Below are 17,844 nucleotides of genomic sequence, written 5' to 3'. Positions count from 1 at the left end.
CACTCATTTATCAATCTAAAACTAAACACTTTAATGACATTGAGTTACAATTCCTCTGCATCTGTGCTCATATATTTACCATTTGAAACCGCTTAACATTTGGTGGAATTTTCTTCATCTTTGACCACTCTCACTCATGGTTTAAAAAAGGCTCTACCCAAAGTTCTGGGAATGCCATCCATTCAATTGTTTGTTCCCAATAGGCATTGGTATTCTTTAACAATCCAGAAATCACTTAGGCAACTTTCACCGGTCACTTATTGAAACATTTTCCACTAGTTCTTGAAACGAAACATTTAAGTAAAATTGTTGATGCAGGAAAAGAAAAACGCGTACGTCGTCCAAAAGTCATGGCTTACTCAGAATTTTTTTTAAAACCCAATTAAATAAAACCCCTGGGATACTAGAAAACGCCTAAACGCCACTTTCACAGTAAAAAATCTTGATTTTTGTACAAAAACATAAGTGGTATTATTCTTATTCCGCACCCTTTTTTTACATTTTTGGTACTCAACCCCAATTGCTTAATCAAAAAAAGGAAATTTAAACTTCATTTATCCGTTGAACAATTTAAAACAAACTGTAGATGAAAATTTTGTTGATTTTCAACTTCCAAAATTTCCGGATGACGATTTTGTTTGTCTATGAAGTAAAAGTTTGTCACTTTGTCAGTGGTAAAAACGAAAACGTTATAACTTATCTGACTATGTCAAAAGAAAAAGGTTAGAACTTCGTGATGAAAAAGTTAGTCGTCACGGTCCAAACATGTATTCAATTTGCCGGTCGTTCTAGTGTTAGGTGCGTTGTTTACATTGACAAAACCTGTTTCATCGCACTGTTTTTGCAATGTTTATTTTGATTTAAGATCATTTACATTTTGGGCCACTTGATCGTCCTCACTTTTGAACACATTTTACAGATTTCGGTTGTTTTTTTTTTCTCACAAAAGAACCCACATTAGAATTCTGGATTTTAACTGATAATGCGGTAATTGAAAATTTTCAAATTCAACCGTCCCAACGACCGGCTATCGACAATTGAACTTCGTGAGCAGATCTACAATCGATTTTCGGTCGTTTGGAGTAGGGATTGAGATCATCAGCAGCATTCTACGCTCACTCACAGTTAATTCGCATTCGAATTTGGTTGGGGATTTTATTTTTCGGGTTATTCCTCTTTCTCTTCATTTTTTTCCATTGTGTCCTACTTAAAAAAACGGCACGTGTACGCTCCACCTCATTCCACTTTATCCGCAAGCCGGCACTCCTTCTTCTGCGCTCTGTGCGGGCGGGTGCGTGTAGATCGTAAACATACTTCTTCAAATTTTGGGATCACAGTAGGCCGGGTCCGTTGGAAAACTTGCTGAATTTTGCCTTTTTTATTATTTTTTTTTATTTTTAGTTTCTGGGACCACTCAAACGAAAACCGAAAATCCGAGACATTGAAGATCAACATTTGGAGAAAAATTCCTCCCGCAACATAACAACAACTCTGTTTTGATGGAGCCTCCCTTTCGGTTGAAGTTATTTTTAACTTTGGATTTGCGAATAATCAACCACCACAGAGACTCTCCCATGTCTCAGGTCAAGCTCAACCAAGGCAAAACACAGGCAGCAAACAGTTGTTGCATGAAACTATCTCAGAGAGCGGTCGCGTTTGTATCAAGTTTTGGCTTCGACGGCGCGCATTCCTGTATAGTTAGTTCTTCCTCTGACGCCTTTACGATCGGTTCGCATTTCAGGAAACGGTTCTAACCGGCAAAACCGACCAAACAAAAATTCAAAATGGTTTCCCACCAAACGTTTATAGTGCTCGCCTACATTTTCTGCGCCCTGGGCATTATCGGAGCACTCAACACCATCGCTACAGCGTCCATTGGAAGCCACCATGCCGGCCAAAATGATGGCGGTAAGTAAACGTTGAAGTCGGTACTGCTGCTTCCGGTTTTTCCTCGGCTTGACGCCCAATCAGTTAATGCGTAGTTGACAAAGTGGCGCCAGCATAGCTGGGCGAAGAAAATATGGGGGAGACACACCCACCCATCCAGTCGTTCCAAGCATAAACGGTTCAAGGTTGGAACATTTTCCGTTGGCGAATGACACGTGCGTAGTTGGTTTTCCGGCTATAGATGAGATGAGTCATCCAAAACTGGTCTTTTCTTTCAAGAACCCCCCCTGTGCTACAAATGTTATCCAGATGCTGGACTTTAAGAAATAATCAGTTCGAAAAAAAAAAATTAACGGAAAAATTTGAAGAGGTTAGCTTAAACATATGTATCAGATAGTTAAATTAAAAAAAAAATGATGGACGAATGATAAAATGAGTTTGATTTAAACTATTTTTAAAATCGAATCATCAAGTGGAGTTTTGCCTCAGCACATGCCCCCAGCCTGAGAATGGATCAATTAAACGGCTGCGTTTGGCGTTCTCAAGTACCTATCTCGATGAGGATAGACCGTGCTAAGTGCAATAAAATTGTTTACTTTGTGTTCCCAAAATCGAACCGTGCAATAAACTTTTTTTTACTAGTTTCTAAAAAACAACTGTTTGTTGTTTCTTATCATGGGTTTCTATTTTTGTCAACTTTTGGAAGTTGTCTTGTCATTTTCAATTTTTTTTTTTTCATTTAACACATTTTCTTTGAGTGTTCATAATGTTTGTTATTCTAAAATAAAAACTTAAAATCTTAAATTTCTCGGGAATTAGAAATACTATGTTGTAAAATTCAAAAAAAACACACTTTCCTCGAGAAAACTCATTCTAGGGGAGATAAGGTAGGGTTGCCATTCGTCTCGCAAAAGCGGGACATGTCCCGCCATCCCGCTTTTTTCTTAAAATGTCCTTAAAATAAAACACTTAAATTGAAGTTGAATTAATCCGAAACTCAGCTCTCCATATTTTACTCTGTTCGAGAAGAAAATCATTTTTTGAATGCTCAATTGGGATTCTATTCGCTCTTAAAAACGAGCATGTTAAAATTTATACCAACAGTGCGAATACAAACAACGGTTGCTTCGATAATTTTGTATGTTATTTGACGTTGACGTTGTTGAACACTCAAACCAGAGTGCCTCCAGTAGGGTGGGTGCATACTGAGGAAAAGTAGGCAAGGGGTACCAAAAGTTTCTCATTGGTGGGGGGTGGAGACGGTGCGCTTTTTGACAGCGAATTGTTCGCCTACCATGCCTACGATTACGATTGCCTGTCACCCCTGTCACAAGATGGACGATTCCGTGCATTGGTATAAGAACACACCTAGCTTTACCCGCCTTGACTCAAACCTTTGATCCTCATGGAGGGTATTGCTGATCCACTCTTTTTTTCTATTTCTGCGATAGCTGATTTGGGCTCCCGTAGGGTACCACTGTAAAAAAAATTACAGTTTTCAAGAAAAAAATGAGCATTGTTCTACATAAGGATTATTTATCGACAGAAATTAATTCGGATGAACAAGCGGAAAACATTGAAAGATGATTTAATAAAAAGTTTTCAAACAAACATGTATACCAAATATTATTATCGGATTATCTATCTAATATATAAAGATGAGTTGGACTATATATGTTTGTTTGTTTGTATGCACCTTATACAAATCCACACCGCTGAACCGATCAGCTTGAAATTTGGTACAGAGATGTAGTTGAACCAGGGTAAGGTTTTAGTAATAGTTATGAGCCCCTCCCACCTAAGAAAAGGGACCCTCCCATACAACTTTCGGTTTTATTCACACAAACCAAAAGTCATGGCACACATTTTGCTAACAGATTTTCGTTTCCTTTGGCGGGTTTTTTTTTCACCATCACCATGGGCTGGGCATTAGAAACGACCATCCAGAGTTTACGTGTACTGAATATCAAATCAAAGCTTGCTGAGTATTAAAAATTTGAGAGAGAAAATTTTGGGGGTGATTTTTGTCCTCCTACTATTCAAAGCACGTGGTACCGGTACGAGATATTGGGATGCAAAATATGCCTGTATCTTGAATTGAAAAATACAACTAGCCTGTTAGGAATATAATTTGAAGGACAAGAATTGTAGTGGCTTTCGAAGTGCTTTTTACCGCCTCTGGGGGGCTTTGAGGGTCTGCAAAAACAAACTGTGAACTGAACAGTGAATAATAAATTGACTTTTTCAGTGGAACAACTATTTTCACTGAGTGTTGAAAAATTTATGAACCGATTTTCATAAATTCCAGCTTTCAAGAGCCAACCATTTTCATATTTTTAGCATTTTTCATAGAGAAAGATAAATTAATTAGATTCAGAGTTATAAGCCGAAGGCTGCGGTTTTAACGCTTCGATAGCCTTCGAGGAATTCAAACGGGGGTTTAGGAAAATTGGTTAGGAAATTAAATCCAAGGTTTTGAGTTTAATACAATTCCATTTCATTGGCCAATTTCTAAGTTTTGAGTCATTTTCGGTCATCAATGTGACTTGACAGCATTGAACACCTTTCGAAATCATTAAAGGGATGATTGTGTCCAACAATGGAAACATTGAAATATATCTCAAATTAAATCTATTTCTTAAAATTATAATGGTAACTTTGGTTCAGAGATAGTTTGTTTTCGATAACTTCAAAAAACTATAAGTAAAACTTTCAAGTTGAAGTTCAGCATTTAAAAACAAGTACTCATAAAGCAGTGTGATTTTACAAAGCCACATACTATTGAAAACATGCAAAGTGAGTTTTTAACATGGTTGAACAATATTCTAAATCTTTTTTGAAAATTTCTTAGTAACCCAGGAAGATCACCCAGCTTGAAAAGTGGGATGATCTCCAAAAAAAAGGATTGTATCAAATGGGGGATGTGAAAGTTTAACGAACAGTTTCATCAGCTGAAGAGAAAAAAAAATCAGGTAAAAGCTATTCAAGCTTCCTTAGAAATGGTGGGTGGAAAAAATGTTTGTTATGATAGGATGAACAAGCATTCAAGGGAAATAATTTTGAGTTACTTTGAACACAAACGCTATGAGGTTCGTTTTCAAAATTATGAACACGAGAAAAACAATAAATAATCTCAATCTAAACTTAAAAAAGACTAACAAAATTTACAAAGCTAACATGGCCTAAAACAGGCCAAATTTCTTATATCTTATGATGAATACAAAGCTTCCCAAATTTTGAGAAGTCCAACGACTCATTTTGATTTTTATTTTATGCAAACCCGAGCAAGGCCGGGTAAAATCAGCTAGTTGTTTATAAAACAAAAAAATGTGTTTGCCTTGAGCTTGGTCAATCAGCGGTCAAAATCACGGAAAATGAATAATAGAAAAAACCTGTTTGCGATGGGGTCAATCAGCGGACAAATTCACGAAAAAAAAAAATGAAAACCTGTAGTTGTTTAAATAAGTTTAGAGTTCGACGACACGGTAGCGATCATTCATTGAATGTTGGATTTCGTGCTATGTTTTGCAGTCGGAGTTATCCGTATAAAGTTTAACTGAAAAGCGGTTAGCGTGTAGAAAACCGTCAGATTTTATACTGATTTGACAAATCGCACAAATTTCGCAGTAATGAGTGCGCAGTCCATTTTTTTTGCGATGCGAATGGTATTATTTCCTATAATAGTTCACCGTACACAACTCCTTTTTTAAACTTCTCATATACGATTTGTTACATTTTAACGACAACATAATTGAATTCGACCAGCATATAAAGTATCAAAGAAGCATTTATCGCATCAAAAATCTTCGTCATGCCAAATTAGTTAATTCTCAGGCTACGGAAAAATGTGTTTTCAATAATGTAGACTGCTTTTTGTTTTGTCTGGGATTTTAACGCTCGTAATTAATTCAATCTCAATGAATACTAAGAATAATAATATTTCATTCCGATGACTTCATGTTTTGTCCTCTCTTGCAAAATAATGATTTGAAGATTGATTGAAGAATTTACTTCTCAACTTTTTAATGAAATTAGTGAGTAAGAATGAATTTTTTAACTGTGTTTACTGCTCCGGCTAGCCTACCGCACGGAAGGCTACCGTCGTGCGATTAGAAATTTTCCCAGTAACCGCAATATACCCAAGGAATATTTAAAGAAGGTAGTGCCAAGGCAGCCCTGCTTTAGTATTGGTACAGGCTGAGACGTCACAATCACGAAAAATCTGATAATTTACTAGGAAACTTTTCTTTTTCGATGATAATTTGAAGAATCTGCTGTAAATTTTCCACTTTGAAAACATGTTATTGTAGAAGGATTCTTGCTCTTCGAGATGGTTGCACAAAAATTTGCATTTTCGAATAATTTTTCTTTGAAAAAGACCATCGCAGTTTGAAAAAATGGTGGATGTTCACCACTAAAATTTGCAAAACTTTAAAATTAGTTCAAAGTCTTCCATGAAAATGTTCAAGTCAGTGCAGTTTAAGCTCCTCATTACAATAAAGTGATAAAAACACAATTTTTTACACAAAACCACAATCTTTCATTGGCATTTCAGTAAACTGAGTTATCAATCATGAATTGATGTTAATTGCTCTACATAAGAATTGTATATGGTAAACCGGTTGGATTAAAATCATTACAATCAGTTGAACACTCAATATCTACCAGCTAGACCTTTTCGAAGCAGTTATTTTCTTCATTTTTGCACGTTTTAGCTTCAAGGCGACTTTGCATTCATTAAAAAATTAAGAAAAAAACATAATGCAATCTTCAAAGGACCAAAAAACTTCATATCATAGTGAAATGGAGGCCTTAAAATAAAATCAAAATGAAATTGGAATTCGATTTCGTTCTAAAACGTGTTTTTCTTTGAAATTCCTACCATTCTCACATAAATTTTCGATACAATCGTTTTTGTGACGTCACAAAAAAAACCAATATGGCTCTCGACACTACCTTATTTAAACATTCCTTGGGGTATACCAGGTCTTTCAGCCGCCTGTTATGATGCCTCTTCTCAGGAGGAAGCAGCACTGAGCGTTTAGAAAGGATTTTCCATAGGTTACATTGGGCTTGTGATATAGCTCAGTTGGCAAGTCTGTTGTCTCCTGAGCCGATGTCCACGAGTTCGAGCCCAAGAGCGAACATCGAACACAGTTGTACCGGATAAGTTTTTCAATAACGATCCGCCAACTGTAACGTTGATAAAGTCGCGAATGCCATAAAGATGGTAAAACGACTATAATCGAAAAAAAATAGGTTACATTGATGTGACTCAACCTTTTCCAATTCTACATCTTCGAAAAAGTTAGTCCGTGCTTGATAAAAACGCTTCTTATAAAATCTCTCCACGATCATTTTCATCTCCTATTATTTTTTCTAATCTTTTTTCATCCATTCATGATTTTCAAAATCAGAAATGTCCATTCTTGAAGAACATGACATTCACCGATAAGGCTGTAAAAATCAAATAAAAATAAACCTTTTTCAAAAATCGCATAACGCTAATATTTAACTCCCTGTCTACTAGGACCATAAATAATTCACAACAAGACTTGGCTCTCATGGACCAAAGGTCTGCGCCAAAAGAGAATGAAGGAAAAAAAATTAAAACTTCTATGAAGTTTCACTGACTTACACTGGAAAAACCTAAATTTGGCATCAATTTAAATTCATTGGTTCAACACAGAAAATCATTCACATATCATGTTTTTTTTTTATTTGCAGCCCTATTGTGTTGTGAGCCTACTAGGTTGAATAATTCAACAGAATCAAAGCAATCGAAAGATTCCTTTTAATTCAACCAAGGTAAATGAAAAGTTCAGATACCGGTATTTCGATAGCAGCTTACTAGCTTCTTCAGTAATCGAAAACGCTCACTGAAGAAGATAGTAAGTTGCTATCGAAATACCGGTATCTGAACTTTTCATTTACCGTGGTTGAATTAAAAGAAATCTTTCGATTGCTTCGATTCAAATTAGCAGCATTGTTTTTTCAAAATTCATAAAGACGAGATTCAAAAACTCGTTTAGTTTTTAGCATTTAAGGTTGCCGGAATATGTTCCAGACACATCCGGACCGGGTGAATTTGAGCAATTTTTTCTTAAAAATCTGGACAAATTTGGTCAAAACCACGGAATCTATACATATAAAAATGGATTTGGCATGGAAGGGTATTTGGATACGAAAAATATATTTATGAATATTTGAGACCCTTCCCTCTTTCCATTAGGGAGATTTAAGGAAGGGAGGGACCTATTTCAATTTTTTTACATAATTCAAAAGCTAATCAAGCAAATGGAACCAAATTTTTCGTGGGAGGATATTTGGAAACGCGAAATGTTCTAATGATTAGTTGAGACCTCTTCCTTCTTCCCCAAGGAAAGGGGAAGGGGAGTTTCATACAATTTTTACTGCATAACTCGAAAACTACAACAGCAAATGAGACCAAATTTGGTATTTTAAGGTTTTTGGGTACGAGAAATGCTCCTATGAATATTTCGTATCTATCACTCCAAAGATATAAAGGGGGAAAGGGGGCCTTCCATACACATTTTATGCATAGCTCGATCAATCGAGCAAATGAAACCAAATTTGACAACAAAAAGTATTTGAGTTCCAGAAATATTTCCATGAATTTTAAGTTCTATCCCCTCCTTTCAAATATAGGAAGAGGGGATGGAACTCTCTTTCAAGTTTTTGCATAACTCAAGTATTTCAATACGAGAAATATTTCTTTGTGAAACAATTCAATTCTTGCAGTAGGAGGATAGGATTGGGAATATAGGAAGGGAAGTGGACGGTTTGCATCCATTGTTTTTTTTTTACAAAATCCGAGAAAAGGACAAAACTTAACATGGAAAATCATTTTAGTATGACTCTATGATTATTTGAAACACCATCCTCCTTCCAGTGAATATGTACATAGGAAGAGGGAGATGGACCAAAATCAATTTTGTTAGCATAAGTTCCAATTTAAGCTAACGAAGCCAACAAATGGAAACAAATATGGCATGGAAAGATATTTGGTTACGAGATATGTTTCAAGGATTTAATAAGTTAGGTCGTTTGGGTAGGAATAATATGAGAATCACCTTTTTCAGGGCGGAATCGAGGAAAAAGAGTTTTGTTTTTTCATACTTTATTTGACATAACTCGAAAACTCTAATCAAACAAATGGGGCCAAATGTGGCATGTGACATTTTTCAGATACTCAAAATATTTCTACGGTGTAGTTGCTAACCCGCTCTGGCAAAGGAAAGGGGAAATGGTGAGGAATTTGTATCAATTCAATAATCGAAGAACTTATGAAGCTTAAAAATACAGATTATATATACATTTTTTTTGTAATATTTAGTCTTGTGTTTGTATATTTGTTTTTAAAATTTTATAAATCTTTTTTTAAGATAAGTTAACCACCGTTAATTAGTTTTTGTAAATTTATTTTTCGGCATATCGGTGAAATGTATATTCTTGAAGAAAAGGTATCAGAAATGAAAATTGATAAAGATGGATAGAGAAGTGAGAAGAAAATTTACAGATGTTGAAAAGAGCGAAATAGCATTTTTGTGAGGAAAATTTATTAACGTACACCATACTTTGCCCCGCAACATTTCATTATTTAGGAGAAGTAGGACCGGGATAGAGGTGGCACTACCTTAACCTAGGATTGCCAGATACATTCAGAATAAACGGGACATTTCACGAAAAAAGCGGGACATTTGAGAAACTTATAAGTATAACATCAGCCAAAGTTGTTCAGAGAAAGTACGCTAAGGTTTTTTTACGCGGATTGATTTTGCTCAGTTTTTCTTACACGACTTCTATTTACACGGTTTTTTTGCCATACTCACCCATATTTTACACGGTTCTCGTGATTTAACACGTAATTTGGGAGAAAATATTTTAAGTCGTACATGTAAACGGCGGATTCGATATCGGGTAAAAAAAATTCGTGTAATTTGTATGATAATAAGTTTGTTTGGAAGTTTGTTTAAAAATTTGAAAACTCAAGAAAACTTCCATCTGTATATATTTCGTACGAAGAAATCTCCGACGAAGAAATCTATTGTTATTTGGAGGCAACTTGAACAATATTCTCTTCATACATTAGTTGAACGTGCTTCAAGAACACTTAACTGAATCAGAATGTTACTGTAATGCTAAGAGCTTTAGAATTATTTAGTACTGTCTTAGAGCAAACGCACCAATAAGTGAGTATACGCGGCCCGGTTTTGCTCATTTCAGCGGACCGGTTTTGGGATACTCACTCTTTTGCGCACCGGGCGGTAGCATAATTATTTTTAAATTTGGCATTGCACTGAGAAAACTTTTGAAGAAAATCTTAATCTTAAATTAATACGTACCGAGTAAATTTTCGGAGTCGTCAGTTTTTTGCTGAAATTTTAATGAATGTTGGTCTTAAAAGGGCCTGGGGGTGTTGGCAGTTATTTGACGGGATAGCTGCTATCCGTATCGTGACGTCAAAGTCTACATCCTGGTTGAACATGCCGTACAGCAGCAGCAAGGCCAAGCAACTTTGAACACCAGTAATCGGGTCCGATGACGGATGCAGCAAGAACTTCCGAGCAGGATGTTTGCTTCGCTTGGCCTCGTCATCATATCTATAGGACACCGCTTTCAACCGGTGGTGGTTGTTTTCGGCGACCGATTCAACATTGATCCTTTCGGTAAAGCGTTGAGTTTCCCTTACGGTGTTTCCAATTCCGTGTCACCCGTTTGCTGGATTGTGATTAAAAACTTATTGCATTGTAGGACGACTTGATTGAATAAAATAAATTCAGATAAGAATAAGTTCAGATAAGAATATATTTTCGAATTAAGCTCGATTTTGCTTTCAAAACGCCGGGCACTTTTATTTCTTAACACCCCCGAAACACACCCTAACACACCCGAAAAACAAAATTCAACAAACTAAACAATTCAACTAAAATTCAACTTTATTTGTTTATTATATTTATATTAAAATCATACTTCTCTAAAAAATCTTCAACTTCTTTTTCTATCCAACGTGCTGATTGAAATAGTTGCTGCTCCGAAAAACTGGGTCCCATTAGTTGCAAACTTATTGAGAGACCTCGTTTCGAAAGCCGAATCGGTAGGGACAGTACTGGAATGCCACCCATATTGGCCGGTTGGATACAAAAATCCTGCACAGCGCACTGGTCTCGATTATTATTACTCCGAGAAACTCCGAGTGACCATTTTTGGTCACAAATTACGATGCTTCAAGTTTGTTTATCTGAAATTGAGTGAGAAAGGAAAAAATGTTATCAAAATTCATAGATAGAAAAAATTCCAAAACAGTATAAAATACAAAATAAATAACTCACCATCAGAACCAGCATGTACACTTTCTCGTTCAATTCTTGGAAAAACTCGAAAAGATGTAACGAAATTGCAAATTTAACTGGTAATTCCAAAAAAAACCATCCACAATTTTAATCTGATACAGTTTTTTCTTAAAATAAATATCAACAAACATCTACACGCTGCGACATCGTTTGTTTAATTCTGCTCAAAACGGTAAAATTTTTTTCAGTGCATGTTTGCTCTCGCCCCTTTCTAGTGAGCAAATTTGGTGATTTCGTCGGTCCGACGGCATCGGCCCTATTTTGCTCACCTTCATACTAACCCCCGGTGCGGTATGGAAGTGATTAAACTCGTGAGCATTTTCACTTTGCTCGCGATTGCTGCGGATGCCCTTAAACTATGAAAAATGCTGCCTATTTTGAGAAAAAGGCGTGTTTGAAAGATTTTCTGCTCATCACAGAATCCAAATTGAGACTAAAGTTTAATTTTTTCCAGTGCTAGTCAGTTAACTTTGTAAAAGTTTTCCAAGAAAAAAAGCGGGACATTTTGAGGAAAAAGCGGGACAGTGGGACATTTAACAAAAAAAACCGGACATGTCCCGCTTTTGCGGGACGGATGGCAACCCTACCTTAACCTATACCAAGGTCTTTTGATACACTAGGTTTTCCGACTTTCACAGTAAGTAGGCGAGGAGTGAGCGGGGCTCTCAATGAGTTTGTTTATTTTTTGCTCAGCTTTTCGGTGGTTTGTTGGTAAACAAACTTCATGAGTTCCGTATAGATGCATAGCCTACATAGCCAAAATGGCTGAATCGGAAATTCGATATTTGGTAACACCTCCTGAATATAAACACACCATGTGGTGAACATGTATACTCCGGACGGGGTAAATTTTCTTCTCACTTCTCTATCCATCTTCATCAATTTTCATTTCTGATATTCTTTCTTGAAGAATATACATTTCACCGATATGCCGAAAAATAAATTTAAAAAAATTTTATAAATCTTTATCAGTTTTTTTCATTTTTGATTTTATTTTTAATTTATTTTAACAGCAATAAAGAAAATTAAAACATATTTATGGTGTTTGTTAAAATTTCTAAAGTACTGTTATAAGGTATATGTAATGCTGTTTCAAAAAACCGTTCGATTTTAGCACATGTGCCAAAATTGGACGGTGACAAAATTGATCGGGCTCTGTATTGACATTAGACCTGCCGGTCTCAAATCTTATATATGCAAAAAAAGTCGCTGAAGTGGGGGGACTTTGCTCAGTAATATGCAAATTAGGGCGGCAATGCATGTATAAAAAAATTACATCATCGAATTTCGAATTAAAACGGTGCCCATGTTTCAACAGTTGACTTTGGAAGATTTAGGCACCCTGCATTCAAATCATTCGTAAGATTTTGTCTATCACCTCTAGTTTTGGTGTTACGGCATGTGGAAATTGCAAAATTGATCTGTTTTGAGTAAAATCGATCTTCGATAACTGACAAACAAGTAAAAAAAACCCCGGATTTATCAAACTTAACATAAATTATTCTCTTTTAATTTTCAGCTAACAGAGTGTCATCCGTGGTGAATGGCTTGGCGGCCCTAGTTTTTGCGGGAGTTCTGCTTTTTGGACTGATTAAGGTACAGTGCTACCTACTTTTTTTAACCCATTTACATTTGAATAGAATTCTGAATAACCTTTGACATTATCGCTCGTTACAGCGTCGGGCAGAGTACATTCGAGCCTACATCCTGTACATGAAGATTCACTTCGGCATCTTGGTCGTACTGATCATCATCCTCAACGTGATTGTAGTGATTTTCGCGGCCTCTGCCGGTGGTCAAGATGAACACAACAAAGATGCAGCACTTGGCGCTATTGGCATTGTGCTTCTGATAACCGGAATCATCCTGTTGGTTATCACAGGTAAGCGTTGTTAGTTCTAAGTTCTAATCAACATCATTCTCATGACATTTTCTTGCCCGCAGCCTTCTTCTTCTTCTTCCTGTGGATCGTCAAAGGTGCCCTGAGAGCCGTTGAAAGTGAAAATTCCAACAGACGGTACGAGGCGGCCTCTACTGGCAAGGGCAACATCTAACTTTCTACTACTACCACCTACACACCACAAGTGGGTGTCTGGAGGCCAAAACGTCAGCCAGTTTATTGTATCTTTCCAAAAACATTGCCTATAGTTCGTCGAACGTCTGAAAAGCTTTTTGTGTACCTACAATGTTTAACACTGCCTTCGTATTGATGTACTGAATGGAACAATAGAACGAAATGCCAAGATATACACCGAATTTGATGGTGTATAGTAAACAGCTTTTCCACCGATTTTACGGGCCTTAGATCAGAGAGCGTACCTACTATACAACGGTTCTTAATTTAATGTATACTTCATTCATCTAATGCGGGTGCATACTATACACCTTCAAATAGGGCCTACATGCATACTTATAATGAATTGATTTCATTTGCACTACGCGATACTTAAAGAGTAAAACCACGTCAAACGTTTTATAAATGTCTACAGAGATTAATAAAGATAAGAAACTTTTTTCCCTCTCAGGTTCACCATGGTTTGAAGATTGATTGAGAAATTTCGTTACAGTTAGGCAACACGCAAGGAATATTTAAATAAGATAGTGACAAGAACCATAGGCGGCATCCATTAATTACTGTGACGTAGCTACCCCCTATAAAATTCCGTATTATTTTATTTTTTATTTTATTTACATAGTATTCCGTCTCACGACATAACTTGACGAACGTAATTCCTAAAATTCACTCGGTCCATGGCAACCGTTCTCCAATTTCTCGGGCACCCCACGTTCGCCAGATCACGCTCCACTTGGTCTAACCACCTAGCTCGTTGCGCCCGCGCTCGTCTTGTTCCTACCGGATTCGTAGCGAACACCTGTTTTGCAGGACAGTCGTCCGGCATTCTCGCAACATGTCCCGCCCAGCGTATCCGGCCAGCTTTCACCACCTTCTGGATACTGGGCTCGGTAGAGTCGCGTGAGCTCGTAGTTCATCCTTCGCCTTCACACTCCGTTCTCCTGTTCGCCGCCAAAGATGGTTCTTAACAATCGTCGCTCGAATACTCCGAGTGTACGCAGGTCCTCCTCGAGCAATATCCATGTCTCGTGCCCTACGGGAGAACAACCGGTCTAATGAGCGTCAGATACAGGTTACACTTCGTGCGAGGGCTAAGTCTTCTCGACCGCAGTTGCTTGTGGAGTCCATAGTAGGCACGACTTCCGCTAATAATTCGCCTCCGGATCTTACGGCTGGTGTCATTGTCTGCGGTCACCAGTGAGCCGAGATAGACAAAGTCTTCGACTATCTCCAGCTCGTCGCCGTCGATCGTGACCTTGTTATTACTGGACAAGCGGGTTCGGTCGGTCTCGGATCCGCAGGCCAGCATGTACTTCGTCTTGGACGTATTAATTATCAACCCAATCCTTCCCGCTTCGCGTTTCAGTTTGCGGTAGATCTCCTCCACCGCCGCAGTTGATCTGCCGACTATATCAATGTCATCGGCAAAGCAGATTAGTTGACTGGATCTGTTGAAAATCGTGCCCCGCATTTCGCCCACCGCTCGTCGAATAACACCTTCTAGCGCCACGTTGAACATCATGCAGGATAGACCATCACCTTGTCGAAGCCACCTGCGCGATTCGAATGAACTCGACAATTCACCCGAAATCCGCACACAGAACTGCGTTCCATCCATCGTCGCCTTGATCAGTCTGGTCAGCTTCTCGGAAAAGCCGTTCTCGTCCATGCCAGCCTCCAGCGCCAGCCACATCTTCTTACTGGACCTCCACCAGAGCTTCCTTTGAAATATTCCCGGAAGATTATCTGATTGGTCATCTCTCGCTAAAAACTGATTAGAAAAATGTGAAAGTACCTACATAAATAGTATATTTTTCAATTTAAATTCATTTACTTGCAAAAAATACTTTGCTACCACAATCCAAAACATTTTGAAGAGGACACAACCAAATTCCAAGCTTCGCAGACGACGAAAATTTTCGAGTTTGTGGGTTTCGAAGTTTGACGCGCGCCCAAAACAATAACGAGTTGCACAAAAATTTCAAGTAACCCATTATTTTATGGGTTTCAATCATTTCAATTAATACGACACTGAATTTAATTAAATTGTCCCGCTATATGATGATTGTTTGTAATGCACAAACGTTGTAATGAAAGATGTTTCCGATTTCGTCTGTAGTATATTACGATTCCGAAAGGTAGGTTATATGTATGATTGTGTAGCAGGGCCGTAAAAAGAACCGGCTCATGGGGGGAGGGGGGTTTTGGTGATTTTTTTTCTTACTTATAACATTTTTGCAGGAACCATGCATAAGGAAAAAAAAGTAGAGTATGGTGGGGTAAAAGTACAATGTTAGTGCTATCCTTTTTTTTAAAGAATATGAAATTTGATTCCTTAGACTTTTATCTCTCTTCAAAAAAAAAATACGAAGATAAACGATCGACGCATTTGATAGCATTAGTGAAAATGCCTAACTGCTATCGAAACGTACTCTTATCCCACCTCTGAGGCAACAGTTCTAATGATGTGGGGTAAAAGTTCGACCATTCAAAATTCCACATTTCTGAATGAAATAAAGAGGAAAATTATTTTAACTCAATCTTTGCCAACAACAGCAGCTTCTGTGTTCGCTTCTGATACAAATTCTATACATTCTAATCATTAGGATCAATACGTGATCCTTTGATATATTAACAATTAATAAATAATAATACATGGGTCACTAATTCTCTATATTCAACCGGTTTACGAAATCCAGTTCTTATCGTATTTGAGCTATTTTTTGCGTGAGCAGGTTGTTGTAGAAACAAAAATATGCGCTGATGTTTCCAATGCATCTAAAAAAAGTCAAAATTTTTCCGTTCAGATTTACTTTTTTTTTCATAAGGATGTTCGTTCGTTTAGGATGATTCGTGCTGTGTTCGTTTAGGATGATTCATCCCTCCGTTCAGATTTACTTCAGTGGACTCTGTATATCATTCGTACTTTTGCCCGATTTTCAGTTCGTATTTTTGCACCTTTAAGGTTTCTTGTGATTCACAGTTTATTGTGCAAAGTAGAGACATATTAATGAAATTCTTTCTTAGGCATTTAGCTGTGGATGAAACAACTAAATGAACACATTAAAACTTTCACTGAAAGCTGAAATTCACCTGATGATTAAATATCATAATTTAATATTTCATAAATTACCTCCTGTGAAAAAGTGTAATTTTTTTTCGAAAAACAAGTTCTTTGACATGAATCTAGATCAGGGATGAGCCACCTTTTGAAGCAACAGGCCACTTTTAATTTGAAAATCTTTCGGTGGGCCGCATTAAAATATTATTCAGGTATAAATAGTTTGCAGAGCTTTATATAATTTTTTATAACGACTAATTTCGACAAAAACAAATCATAAAAAGGATAAATAAAACGATTTCATGTACCTACTTACATAAACATTTTTTTCATCATAAGGTGATTATCAGCCGAAATTGGAAAGTTTTATAAAAAAATCATGATAATTTTTTAATTATTTGAATGTTTTAATCGATTTAACATGTTTAGCGAATATTCTTTTTTTTTATAAAAGGAAACATCTTTTACTTCCCTTTTATTAGTTAAAAACGAAAAATTTTGAAAGTCTTTCTGTAGTTCGTAAAAAGATTTGAATGCGATGATATGTTTCAAAATTACTTCCATTTAAAAGTTTTATGGAGCGTTGTTTTGTCACCATTTTTGAAAAAAAATTCACCATTTAATTTTTATCGTGAAGCTTCAATTTTTTTTCTATAAACGGTGTCTGTTCTTATCTGACGCTCCGTTTGAAATCATTGCAATGAGATATTAAGCGAGGATGAAAAATTCATAATTTCACAGATTTTTAACCAGAAACCAGATTTGTCAATGTTATAGTTTCCATTTTTGTTTCTAGAATTATTTTTACAGATTTCATAAATTTCCTTTTTTAATTAAAATACCTCTGGGATAGGCTTTCTTAGGCTGAATCATAAAAATCTTATGATTTCGGTAAAGTGGAAATGAAATTTCTGAAAATAGCATCACACATAACACAAGATAACAAAAATCACATTGTTCCGAGGTGCTAAGAATCTCTGAACTGAGTTTGACTTATTTAGGGGGGCTCAATCCAAATATTAAATTATTTACAGCACTAATCAATGGTAGTTTTCGAGATATCTTTAAAAAAATTGTAAAAAAGTTAATCAATTTGTGTACTTTTTTTCAAAAAACTGTAAAATACAAATACTTGTTTACTCAATGATCAACTATCCCGAAGACCGTGAGTTATTTTGAATTCGAAGAAAAAAGTTTCGGAAGTTTTCTTTTGTGGTTTTTTTCAAACCTGCAAATAACGGTAATTTCGACGACATTTCAAAGAAAAATTGAACTAAATTGAACATTTTACATTTTTAAAAACGTAAATCAAATCATGTCGCAGTTGTTGAATGACAGTCTTCTGCAAAGTTGTTGAATGATTTAACATCTTAAATATCAAATATTCAATAACTTTCTCTAAAGATGTCAGAAGAAGTTGTAGCCTTATTGTTTGGAACTTCTATAAA

General features: G+C 36.5%; 1 protein-coding gene and 1 long non-coding RNA gene across 2 annotated transcripts; one reads left to right on the top strand and one right to left on the bottom strand.

Moving 5' to 3' along the window:
- Positions 1-1,689: 1,689 nt before the first annotated feature.
- LOC129739601 (uncharacterized) lies at positions 1,690-13,774 on the top strand. Its single transcript, XM_055731078.1, has 4 exons — positions 1,690-1,908; positions 12,781-12,857; positions 12,939-13,143; positions 13,206-13,774. Exons 1-4 carry the CDS (start codon positions 1,785-1,787, stop codon positions 13,313-13,315), a joined length of 516 nt encoding a protein of 171 aa, XP_055587053.1. The 5' UTR covers positions 1,690-1,784; the 3' UTR covers positions 13,316-13,774.
- LOC129739602 (uncharacterized) lies at positions 10,830-11,324 on the bottom strand. The gene is made up of 2 exons (XR_008735908.1): positions 11,241-11,324; positions 10,830-11,149 (listed from the first exon to the last, which is right to left on the bottom strand). It is a non-coding gene; the product is annotated as an uncharacterized LOC129739602 (long non-coding RNA).
- Positions 13,775-17,844: the final 4,070 nt, after the last annotated feature.

Source organism: Uranotaenia lowii, chromosome 1 (assembly GCF_029784155.1).
Source record: "Uranotaenia lowii strain MFRU-FL chromosome 1, ASM2978415v1, whole genome shotgun sequence".
Taxonomy (NCBI): Eukaryota; Metazoa; Arthropoda; class Insecta; order Diptera; family Culicidae; genus Uranotaenia; species Uranotaenia lowii.
This window is presented reverse-complemented; position numbering and strand designations above follow the sequence as displayed.

What these genes read in the sequence shown, in the direction of transcription:
- LOC129739601 (XM_055731078.1), top strand. Translation starts at nt 1,785, where the DNA reads ATGGTTTCCCACCAAACGTTTATAGTGCTCGCCTACATTTTCTGCGCC. An exon ending in TGCCGGCCAAAATGATGGCG is followed by an intron (nt 1,909 to 12,780) that starts GTAAGTAAACGT and finishes TTTAATTTTCAG; the next exon opens with CTAACAGAGTGTCATCCGTG. An exon ending in CATCCTGTTGGTTATCACAG is followed by an intron (nt 13,144 to 13,205) that starts GTAAGCGTTGTT and finishes TCTTGCCCGCAG; the next exon opens with CCTTCTTCTTCTTCTTCCTG.